Source organism: Mustela putorius, unplaced genomic scaffold (assembly GCF_011764305.1).
Source record: "Mustela putorius furo isolate JIRA1106 unplaced genomic scaffold, ASM1176430v1.1 tig00003845_pilon_pilon_pilon, whole genome shotgun sequence".
NCBI lineage: Eukaryota > Metazoa > Chordata > Mammalia > Carnivora > Mustelidae > Mustela > Mustela putorius.
The window spans coordinates 65,729,889-65,742,045 of record NW_025421998.1 but is presented as its reverse complement, the minus strand read 5'-3'; the positions used below and the strand labels follow the sequence as shown (position 1 = coordinate 65,742,045).

Below are 12,157 nucleotides of genomic sequence, written 5' to 3'. Positions count from 1 at the left end.
GCTATAACAAAGAATCCAAAAATCTAGTGACTGAACATGGAAATATGCTTTCCTTTCATATAATAATCCGAAGAGAAGCAGTCTAGGGCTGGCAAGATGACCAGCTCACCCTCAACATGCAGCTTCTACCCCTGGGTCTAAGGGGGCTGCTCCTGCTTTTGCCACCTCTCACCTGTAGGAAAGAAAAAGGACCAAGTGAGGACACGCACATTCCCTGGGAGAATCTGACTTAGAGGTGGCACACATTACTCTCTCAGACACTTCACGGTGAAGAACCCAGTCGCATGGCCACACCAGGCGACAGCAGAGGCTGGGGAGGAGTGCCTGGCTGGGCAGCTGTGTGCCCAACGAATGCCCTGGGAATTCTACTAAAGGCAGAGAAAAAGAGATAAGGGTGGACAGGTGGAGCTTTAGATGTGAAAAGCAGGCTCTAACCTCAAAGAGCTTGAAGTCTACTTGGGAGGATAGACAAGTAAACTCACAATTATAACAGTAAGCAGATATTACCATGTGTTTACCAAACGCCAGGCACTGTACTTAGCATTACCTCCTGTCATATGAAATGACTCCATTATATATATTTTATTGATGAAGAAATGAAGACTTAGAGAGGTTAACTAACTGATCCAAGATAATGCAGTTAAACATGGAACCCAGATAAAAACTGATTCTGTCAGACCCTAGAGCAGAAGTCAGCAAATTATGGCCCTTGAACCTAATGCAGCCCTTCCCTTTTTTTTTTTTTTTTTGTAAATGAAGTTTTAACACGCATTCATTTACAGTCAGTTGCTGCTTTTCCACTACCGTAGCAGAATTGAGTAGTCACAACAGAAACCAAATGGCCCTCAAAGCCTGAAATATTTACTATATTAGATGAAATATTTAGTAATATATATTAGTAATTAGTAATTACTATAATTAATATATTAGTAATTAGCTGGGCATGCACAGGGTGTGACGAGAGCTGGAGGAGAGCCCCTCACAGAGAAGAGGTGGGCCCGTCAAGGAAGCCAGGATTTAGCTAACTCTTGACTAATGAGCAGCGATCAATCAGTAAAGACGGTTGAGTAGGAAGAAGAGCTTGAGACAGGCCTGGAGGTCTGAGTGGCCCACTGATAGTAGAGTGGGGTGTGAGAAGAGGTTAGGACAGGGGGTGGTGCAGTGTGATGGAGGATATTGAATAGCTACACTAGCTCTGAAAGCAGTGTTTACCAAACCTGGCCAATCGCGACAGCCATTAAAAATAAGGATTCTAAGACTCCACCGCAAATCTATCCAAACAGGATCCATATCTTCAAGAAACTCCCCACAAGATTCTGGAATACACTGCTGAAGATAGTAGGGGGAGAGTGAGAAGGCAGGGACCCTGGCCACAGGCTCTGGTAACCCAGGGCCATCCTACGTGCAGGTTGGAAGGCTAGAAGCAGTGAGGTTTGTGACAGCTTCTCAGTAGAAGGTGAAAGAGGGGAGAGGAAGAAAATGAGATTATCCTTTATGAGTGAGACAGTGGGGCGTGACACCCCAGTTCTGGCCTTGTCATGAGGTATCCCCGTGGTGGCTTCCCCTCTTCTCACCTCTATAGCTTGGCTATGGACTTTGGACTTTTAGAGTCTAAGTTGGATGTTACCTCTCAAAAAGGGAGAACTACTCCATGCCAGAGTAAGGGACAGCCTGGCTGCTTTAGAAATGACCAAACCTTTACAAATCAAAAGAAACTATCTGAAGAGGGACCCTTATAATATGATATGCATGCCTTGTTGCCTGTTCCTGGCCCTTAGAAGAGTCATTTTTTTCTGTTTGTGGAAGAATTTGTTTCCCAGGCTCTGTGTAAGAATTGAGTTGTGATTATTTCTGCATAACAGTGGGACACTTGACTGGGTGGCTCAGTTGGTTAAGCGGCTGCCTTCGGCTCAGGTCATGATCCCAGCATCCTGGGATCGAGTCGCACATCGGGCTCCTTGCTTGGCAGGGAGCCTGCTTCTCCCTCTGCCTCTGCCTGCCACTCTGTCTGCCTGTGCTTGCTCTCGCTTCTCTCTCTATGACAAATAAATTAAAAAAAAAAAAAAAAACAACAGTGGGACACTTGAAACTCTTATTTTCTCAGTTTTATGAATTTGGATACAGTTCTTCAATCAATCACTCTGGAAGTAATGTTGGAGGGAATTGAATTCTGTGGAAGAAATCCAACTGCGCGATGCATTTTCATTTGGTATGGGGCAGTTAGATAAAGCATCCCTTGACTCACTCATTGAATAAATAAATCATGGGGTTAGAGCTTAAATAATAGATAAAAGAAAAGGGGAAAGAAAGAGACTAAGAGGAGCTGACAAGGTGAAAAAATAGATAAATAAAAAGAACTATATTCAGGGAAAATGATGAAAAATTGTTGCCCGCTATTCTGTCCTCTTTATATTTCCTGGTCACATTTTGCTAGCAATCTTTTTTTTTTTTTTTTTTTTTTTTTTTTTTTTTTTTTTTAGTTTTTTATTTTTTTTTTATTTTTATTTTTTTTTTTTAATTTTTTATTTTTTATAAACATATATTTTTATCCCCAGGGGTACAGGTCTGTGAATCACCAGGTTTACACACTTCACAGCACTCACCAAATCACATACCCTCCCCAATGTCCATAATCCCACCCCCTTCTCCCAAACCCCCTCCCCCCGGCAACCCTCAGTTTGTTTTGTGAGATTAAGAGTCACTTATGGTTTGTCTCCCTCCCAATCCCATCTTGTTTCATTTATTCTTCTACCCACTTAAGCCTCCATGTTGCATCACCACTTCCTCATATCAGGGAGATCATATGATAGTTGTCTTTCTCTGCTTGACTTATTTCGCTAAGCATGATACGCTCTAGTTCCATCCATGTTGTTGCAAATGGCAAGATTTCATTTCTTTTGATGGCTGCATAGTATTCCATTGTGTATATATACCACATCTTCTTGATCCATTCATCTGTTGATGGACATCTAGGTTCTTTCCATAGTTTGGCTATTGTGGACATTGCTGCTATAAACATTCGGGTGCATGTGTCCCTTTGGATCACTACATTTGTATCTTTAGGGTAAATACCCAATAGTGCAATTGCTGGATCATAGGGCAGTTCTATTTTCAACATTTTGAGGAACCTCCATGCTGTTTTCCAGAGTGGCTGCACCAGCTTGCATTCCCACCAACAGTGTAGGAGGGTTCCCCTTTCTCCGCATCCTCGCCAGCATCTGTCATTTCCTGACTTGTTGATTTTAGCCATTCTGACTGGTGTGAGGTGATATCTCATTGTGGTTTTGATTTGTATTTCCCTGATGCCGAGTGATATGGAGCACTTTTTCATGTGTCTGTTCGCCATCTGGATGTCTTCTTTGCAGAAATGTCTGTTCATGTCTTCTGCCCATTTCTTGATTGGATTATTTGTTCTTTGGGTATTGAGTTTGCTAAGTTCTTTATAGATTCTGGACACTAGTCCTTTATCTGATATGTCGTTTGCAAATATCTTCTCCCATTCTGTCAGTTGTCTTTTGATTTTGTTAACTGTTTCCTTTGCTGTGCAAAAGCTTTTGATCTTGATGAAATCCCAGTAGTTCATTTTTTCCCTTGCTTCCCTTGCCTTTTGCGTTGTTCCTAGGAAGATGTTGCTGCGGCAGAGGTCGAAGAGGTTGCTGCCCGTGTTCTCCTCAAGGATTTTGATGGATTCCTTTCGTACATTGAGGTCCTTCATCCATTTTGAGTCTATTTTTGTGTGTGGTGTAAGGAAATGGTCCAATTTCATTTTCCTGCATGTGGCTGTCCAATTTTCCCAGCACCATTTATTGAAAAGGCTGTCTTTTTTCCATTGGACATTCTTTCCTGCTTTGTCGAAGATTAGTTGACCATAGATTTGAGGGTCTATTTCTGGGCTCTCTATTCTGTTCCATTGATCTATGTGTCTGTTTTTGTGCCAGTACCATGCTGTCTTGATGATGACAGCTTTGTAATAGAGCTTGAAGTCCGGAATTGTGATGCCACCAACGTTGGCTTTCTTTTTCAATATCCCTTTGGCTATTCGAGGTCTTTTCTGGTTCCATATAAATTTTAGAATTATTTGTTCCATTTCTTTGAAAAAGATGGATGGTACTTTGATAGGAATTGCATTAAATGTGTAGATTGCTTTAGGTAGCATAGACATTTTCACAATATTTATTCTTCCAATCCAGGAGCATGGAACATTTTTCCATTTCTTTGTGTCTTCCTCAATTTCTTTCATGAGTACTTTATAGTTTTCTGAGTATAGATTCTGTGTCTCTTTGGTTAGGTTTATTCCTAGGTATCTTATGGTTTTGGATGCAATTGTAAATGGGATTGACTCCTTAATATCTCTTTCTTCTGTCTTGCTGTTGGTGTAGAGAAATGCAACTGATTTCTGTGCATTGATTTTATATCCTGACACTTTACTGAATTCCTGTATAAGTTCTAGCAGTTTTGGAGTGGAGTCTTTTGGGTTTTCCACATATAGTATCATATCATCTGCGAAGAGTGATAATTTGACTTCTTCTTTGCCGATTTGGATGCCTTTAATTTCCTTTTGTTGTCTGATTGCTGAGGCTAGGACCTCTAGTACTATGTTGAATAGCAGTGGTGATAATGGACATCCCTGCCGTGTTCCTGACCTTAGCGGAAAAGCTTTCAGTTTTTCTCCATTGAGAATGATATTTGCGGTGGGTTTTTCATAGATGGCTTTGATGATATTGAGGTATGTGCCCTCTATCCCTACACTTTGAAGAGTTTTGATCAGGAAGGGATGTTGTACTTTGTCAAATGCTTTTTCAGCATCTATTGAGAGTATCATATGGTTCTTGTTCTTTCTTTTATTGATGTGTTGTATCACATTGACTGATTTGCGGATGTTGAACCAACCTTGCAGCCCTGGAATAAATCCCACTTGGTCGTGGTGAATAATCTTTTTAATGTACTGTTGAATCCTATTGGCTAGTATTTTGTTGAGTATTTTCGCATCTGTGTTCATCAAGGATATCGGTCTATAGCTCTCTTTTTTGGTGGGATCCTTGTCTGGTTTTGGGATCAAGGTGATGCTGGCCTCATAAAATGAGTTTGGAAGTTTTCCTTCCATTTCTATTTTTTGGAACAGTTTCAGGAGAATAGGAATTAGTTCTTCTTTAAATGTTTGGTAGAATTCCCCCGGGAAGCCGTCTGGCCCTGGGCTTTTGTTTGTTTGGAGATTTTTAATGACTGTTTCTATCTCCTTACTGGTTATGGGTCTGTTCAGGCTTTCTATTTCTTTCTGGTTCAGTTGCGGTAGTTTATATGTTTCTAGGAATGCATCCATTTCTTCCAGATTGTCAAATTTATTGCCGTAGAGTTGCTCATAGTATGTTCTTATAATAGTTTGTATTTCTTTGGTGTTAGTTGTGATCTCTCCTCTTTCATTCATGATTTTATTTATTTGGGTCCTTTCTCTTTTCTTTTTGATAAGTCGGGCCAGGGGTTTATCAATCTTATTAATTCTTTCAAAGAACCAGCTCCTAGTTTCGTTGATTTGTTCTATTGTTTTTTTGGTTTCTATTTCATTGATTTCTGCTCTGATCTTTATGATTTCTCTTCTCCTGCTGGGCTTAGGGTTTCTTTCTTGTTCTTTCTCCAGCTCCTTTAGGTGTAGGGTTAGGTTGTGTACCTGAGACCTTTCTTGTTTCTTGAGAAAGGCTTGTACCGCTATATATTTTCCTCTCAGGACTGCCTTTGTTGTGTCCCACAGATTTTGAACCGTTGTATTTTCATTATCATTTGTTTCCATGATTTTTTTCAATTCTTCTTTAATTTCCCGGTTGACCCATTCATTCTTTAGAAGGATACTGTTTAGTCTCCATGTATTTGGGTTCTTTCCAAACTTCCTTTTGTGGTTGAGTTCTAGCTTTAGAGCATTGTGGTCTGAAAATATGCAGGGAATGATCCCAATCTTTTGATACCGGTTGAGTCCTGATTTTTAGGACCGAGGATGTGATCTATTCTGGAGAATGTTCCATGTGCACTAGAGAAGAATGTGTATTCTGTTGCTTTGGGATGAAATATTCTGAATATATCTGTGATGTCCATCTGGTCCAGTGTGTCATTTAAGGCCTTTATTTCCTTGCTGATCTTTTGCTTGGATGACCTGTCCATTTCAGTGAGGGGAGTGTTAAAGTCCCCTACTATCATTGTATTATTGTTGATGTGTTTCTTTGATTTTGTTATTAATTGGTTTATATAGTTGGCTGCTCCCACATTGGGGGCATAGATATTTAAAATTGTTAAATCTTCTTGTTGGACAGACCCTTTGAGTATGATATAGTGTCCTTCCTCATCTCTTATTATAGTCTTTGGCTTAAAATCTAATTGATCTGATATAAGGATTGCCACTCCTGCTTTCTTCTGATGTCCATTAGCATGGTAAATTCTTTTCCACCCCCTCACTTTAAATCTGGAGGTGTCTTCGGGCTTAAAATGTGTTTCTTGGAGGCAACATATAGATGGGTTTTGTTTTTTTATCCATTCTGATACCCTGTGTCTTTTGACAGGGGCATTTAGCCCATTCACATTCAGGGTAACTATTGAGAGATATGAATTTAGTGCCATTGTATTGCCTGTAAGGTGACTGTTACTGTATATGGTCTCTGTTCCTTTCTGATCTACCACTTGTAGGCTCTCTCTTTGCTTAGAGGACCCCTTTCAATATTTCCTGTAGAGCTGGTTTGGTATTTGCAAATTCTTTCAGTTGTTGTTTGTCCTGGAAGCTTTTAATCTCTCCTTCTATTTTCAATGATAGCCTAGCTGGATATAGTATTCTTGGCTGCATGTTTTTCTCGTTTAGTGCTCTGAAAATATCATGCCAGCTCTTTCTGGCCTGCCAGGTCTCTGTGGATAAGTCAGCTGCCAATCTAATATTTTTACCATTGTATGTTACAGACTTCTTTTCCCGGGCTGCTTTCAGGATTTTCTCTTTGTCATTGAGACTTGTAAATTTTACTATTAGGTGACGTTATTTGACTATTTCTTCACTGCCCTGTAAGGTTTTGGACTGGCATAGGGTCAAAGATGAAATGCCACTCCTTTTCCCTGAAAATTACTTATTTAGCACTGGCCAAAGTCTAAATGTGCCTTCAGTAGGCATCGTGGCAGGAGCTGAGCAGTTCTTGTTACTGGTCATAACAACAGATAGGGCAGTGGATAACTGGCATACTGGTTATTTGGGTTTGTTTGAAGACCTTGTTCATCTTCCTTGTACATAATACGATGAATTCAGCCTTGGAATTTTGCATATGATATTGCCAACACTTGAACTCTCTCTTCCCTTGCCTCTCTTTGCCTGGCTCCCTCTTAGCAACCTCACAGGACTCACATGGGATAACAATTCTTTCAAGATTCCTTCCCCCACCCCCGCATGTAGGATGGATGTCCTTTCTAGCACCCTGGGCTTCCCTATCAATCCTGCTAACAGCTAACTCTCATTGAACACTGATAATTCTGAACTTTTTGCATGGTTTTTCCATTCCAATCCTCTCACCCACCTGATGAGATAGGTGCTGTGTTGAGTCCATTGTACAGACAAGGAAAGTGAGATACAGAAGAGTGAAAGCAAGTCTTCAAGGTTACCCAGCTGGGAAGACTTTATTTTCCAGCCTGTGAGCTCCAAGAAGGAGGAACTTATGGCTGCCCGGTACGATGGTCAACAGACGCTTCTGTCCCTCCCTCTCTGCTCTCTTTCTCTGTATGTTTAATGAATTACTGGGCCACAGGGACCTCAGTAGGAGACTCACTTGACTGCATATGGGATTCTAAAGTTTGTAGCATCAAATTCGGAGTGAAATTGCATTCTTGGTGTTGTCTATATCAAAGCATTAGCCTATGTGAATGATGCTGCCCGACCGAGTTAAGTAAGAGATTGCAGAGGCAGAAACCAAATGAAATGCACTTTCCCCGCTCTCCTAGAGCTTCATCTGCCAGGCCGCACGGGAACATAAACCTTCGGGTCAGCAGTGTGTGTTGTGCGCCCTGACTGCCTCTCCCCAGATGCGAGGACAGAACAGGCCCTGCGAATATGTGAGTGGGGTGTGTATGTAGGTGTCAGCTTACGATCACAGATCATTTCTGTATGCATCCCCAAAACACTCATGCTGTACTCCTCATAAGTTATGTAGGGCTTCCATGTAAGAGAAACAGAGAGGAAAAATGACGGCCACTCCTGGGTTATCTGTAGCTTTCTGAACTTTTCAGCCAAAGCAGTATCCAAGAGACCATCCACTCAGTAGACACCCAGGAAGCCTCATTTTCAACAGCTGGCAGACCAGCTTAGTCACATGTGTGATTCTGTGAGATTTAGCAGTTTAGGGGATAAGCAAGGACTGTTAGAACTCCAGCGTGCTTTAAGCCTCTCTCTTCCTAGCCCCACTTGAACCTGGGCTCAAATCCCCACCCCCTACTACCAGCTCTGTGACCTTGGCAAGTCACCCAGACTCCTTCTGAATTCTGTCTGCCATGGGTCCCGTGCTGCCCAGTTCCTCCCCAGAAAATAGACTCTTCTGTGGCCCAGAACCAGCGATGGGAAACGCCACAGTAAACTTTTTTGTTTGTTTGTTTTGTTTTTTTCTGTAGGTTCAAGTAGGTTGAAGCATGCTCATTCAATTTACTGCTGTTTGTCTGAGGCCTGGGTACTCATTGCTTTCTTGAGAGGTAGTGTCCAGCATCTGATACAGGTAATTTCTCAGAAAGTGTTTGTAGGAGGGAGAGTGGCAGGAAGGAAGAAGCGAGTCCCTGTCTCACAGAGATGTTTGATGAAGTTAAACAGGGTGTGTAAGTTTCCGTGTCTCGGTGCCTGGCACATAAGGGAAATTCATTACTCTTTCCCTTCCCTACTCTGGCCTAAAACACAAAAGTTATCTGGGAAACGTAGCACATGCAAACATCATGAATGGATATATGTTCACTTACTGGATCTATTCACATGTCAAAGTCTAAAGGAATGGGACCAGAGCAGGAGAGTTTATGTGAAGGTCAAGGAGGGCCCTTCAAGTTTCGTGAGTTGGTATTCCTATAAGGAAGGGCTTTAAGGTAGTGGCAGCGATAGGAGGAGGAGAGGCGGGGGTGATGAGATTGAGATGCAAGCTGAATGAGGAAGTCAGAGCGGGCCTTTGGGATTGAAAGGCAGAGAAGGGTAGCCTCATCTGCGCCACCTGCAGGACAGATGAAGTAGTGGCAGACCACCTGGAAGACTCCTCTTCCCAAAACTAAAGAGAGAGCAGCCTCTGATTCTCAGGCCTTGAAATTCTTGCACCATTATCAAAAGACCAGCCTAAGAGCTATCTTCTTCTTTGAGTAAAACAACAAAACCTGTCTGCTTTGACAGTTTAGTTCCTGGGAGATAAATTTTAAAATACTAATTTAACTGAGGATGGTGTTTTTTTATTTATTTTTCCAACAGAATATTAGCTACAGATTCTGCCAAGTGACTTTCTGTTATTTGAGAATAAACAACTTAGATCTAACCCAGTTAGTGGTATTGGAAAAGGGAGTACATAGCATTGCTGGATAGGGAGGGCTCGAGTGGAAACAGTGAAATAAAGGCATCAAGAATATAGTCCCTTGGGACGCCTGGGTGGCTCAGTGGGTTAAAGTCTCCGCCTTCAGCTCAGGTCATGATTCCAGGGTCCTGGGGTCGAGTCCCACTTAGGGCTCTCTGATCGGCAGGGAGCCTGGTTCCCTTCCTCTCTCTCTGTCTGCCTCTCTGCCTACTTGTGATCTCTGTCAATAAATAAATAAAATCTTAAAAAAAAAAAAGAATCCCTTTATCATTGGAAGATTGGCAAGACCACACGAATGTGTGCTTGATTGATACATTTACTCTTTTTCTCTCACTGAAGATGGTTTTAAGAAACCCAAATATAAGTTGCTCATTGAGGTTAGGGCTTAAGATATATCCAAATCCAAAGTATTACGTTTTCTGAATATGCATTAAAAATGAGAACTAGTGGGCTTACTCAGTGCACATACACACAGAGAATAATGTTAAAATATCACACAAATATAGTATATACATGCCAATTATGACATAAAAACACTTTATGTCGCTGATAAAATCAGAATAACATCTGAGGCAGTGCTATAGTTGACTTAGTGCTCACTGAGCATCTGATGCTCTTTACAAATTGGGGAAATTTTTCTTGGTAAATATTAAGTCTTTCCACATATGTACATTTAAGGTACATTTAAGACGAGTTTCCTGAGAACATAAATGCTCGAGAGGAATAAGCAGGAGTTGATGAGGGAGATCTTAATTTGCATCTTTCCTGCCTTAAATGCCTGAAATATCTTGGGTATAATGTTGCGTGAATAAGGCTTTTAGTGTTTAATGTGATATGACTTAAACATTCTCTTTTTCTAGGGTCTATAAAACCTTTGCTATTAATGGCCATTACTTCTCATTTTTATCTACCAGATTTACTAAGGAAGAAAAAGTATGTCGAGGCTTCCATTTGTCTGCTCAAATCTGTTCTATTATCTGGCTATAAACTTCACTTCTCTTAAACCTGGGACAATCCACTTGGCAAGGGACACTAGGTGACCATCCAAGCATGATCCTTTACATAGTGTAGGGCTTCTACTTGTCAACCTGCTCTTCTCGCTGTCCTTAGATCCTCCCGACGTTGCTTTTGAAGTAGAGAGAGTAATATCTGATAGCCATCGGAGATAGCAAAACTGACACAATAGTAAAGTTCATTTTCCCTGATTTTGCACAGCTAGGAATAGTAAAACTTTGCCATAACACCGTAAGTGAAGTCAAAACACAACCAGGAAAACACATATGTGTGTTATGTTAGAGTTAATCAAGTGACAGGGAGAAACCTATGCAGCTGACCTTCCTGGGCCTTCCGGGGCTCCAGGAGCCAGATGCAGACCCATCCTGGTCCCCTCTGTGATTCAGCATCAGTTGCCATCCGCTCTGGTTTAAATCTTGGAGGGGATGCTTCCAGGACTGGTTGGGGCTTCTTTGAGAGCATCAAGAAGTCCCAGAGTCTCCCACGTGTTTGAGATCCATTTCCTCAGATGGATCCAGCAACTGATCAATTAACTGAATTGAGAGACCCCGCTTCCCAAGATGAGGTTGCTGGCCATTTCCTCACCTGTCCTACCCCTCCCTCCCCGTTTGCTCTTCCCCAGCTGGGAAGATAAACACTTCACCCGCCACCCCCGCCTGAGAATGGGGCTGGATGGGATATGGAAACCACTGCCAATGTATCATGTCCAAATTGTGGCATTTTACCGTACTGGAAGAGCCAGCCACAGAAGTCAGAGCTCCTGGATTTCTAAAGTAAAGTCTTTTCCTACTTTGCTGGCGCAGTTCCGAACTGCCGTCCCCTCCATTCTGGCTCCAGGCTGCAGAGAGCATCAGACTTCCTCCCTGTGCCAGCAGGGCTCCTGTCTCACTGCCTAGGAAAGGTGGAGCCAGCTGCCCAGAATGAGAAGCCTAGTTCGCTTCCTGCCGGTTCCCCAAATCTGGGGTGGTCATTATGCAGATGACTGAGAAAAAGGACAGAGAATGGTTGCCAGGAGTGTTGTGTCCTTCTTTTAACTTCTAGTGTCTTCTACAGGCTACTAGCTTACTTAGCACAGCGCATGAATTCTGTCTTCATCTCACAAGCCACTCGCTGATTCGCTACCTCCTCTTAAAACGTCTGACAAGTTTCATCCATTCTGCTTGCTTTCCTTGTCTTCTCTGGAAGAACTGAATATTCTCAGATCCTACAGCAAACACACTTTGTAAGCAAAAAGACCTAGCGAAAAAATAAGGTTTAAAAAAAAGAGAGAGAAAACATATGATTTATGCTGGCAACAGAAAGAAAAACCAAAAGAGAGTATCTGACTCACAATAATGGTGGAGTGTTGAGCAGAAAGTGGTGGGTGCCTCCTGCTAAGGAGAGGGAGACGGGTGACAAAGTGCCAGTCACTGGAACTGCATGCATGGTGCTTCAAGACTCATCAGGAGCCTTTTTTCATGACCTTGTCTCTACTCCTTTGACGGAGACACATTGTAACTGATACATTAGTATTGTTATATAATTAATACCTAATTATTATAATTACTAATGATAATACACCATTGTTGTTGTGAATTAACATTGTCAGTCCCAAGAAG

At 41.9% G+C, this 12,157-nt stretch overlaps 1 protein-coding gene across 4 annotated transcripts in view; it reads left to right on the top strand.

Moving 5' to 3' along the window:
• Nucleotides 1-12,157, top strand: part of AOAH (acyloxyacyl hydrolase) — a 167,379-nt gene that overhangs the window by 86,459 nt on the left and 68,763 nt on the right. For 3 of the 4 annotated variants that reach the window (XM_045062878.1, XM_045062877.1, XM_045062876.1), the window contains one exon: nucleotides 8,620-8,625. The exons of the other annotated variant lie outside the window; for it this stretch is intronic. In XM_045062878.1, coding sequence (XP_044918813.1) covers nucleotides 8,620-8,625 — 6 coding nt within the window. The remainder of the gene's footprint in view (nucleotides 1-8,619; nucleotides 8,626-12,157) is intronic. 4 annotated transcript variants of the gene reach the window in all.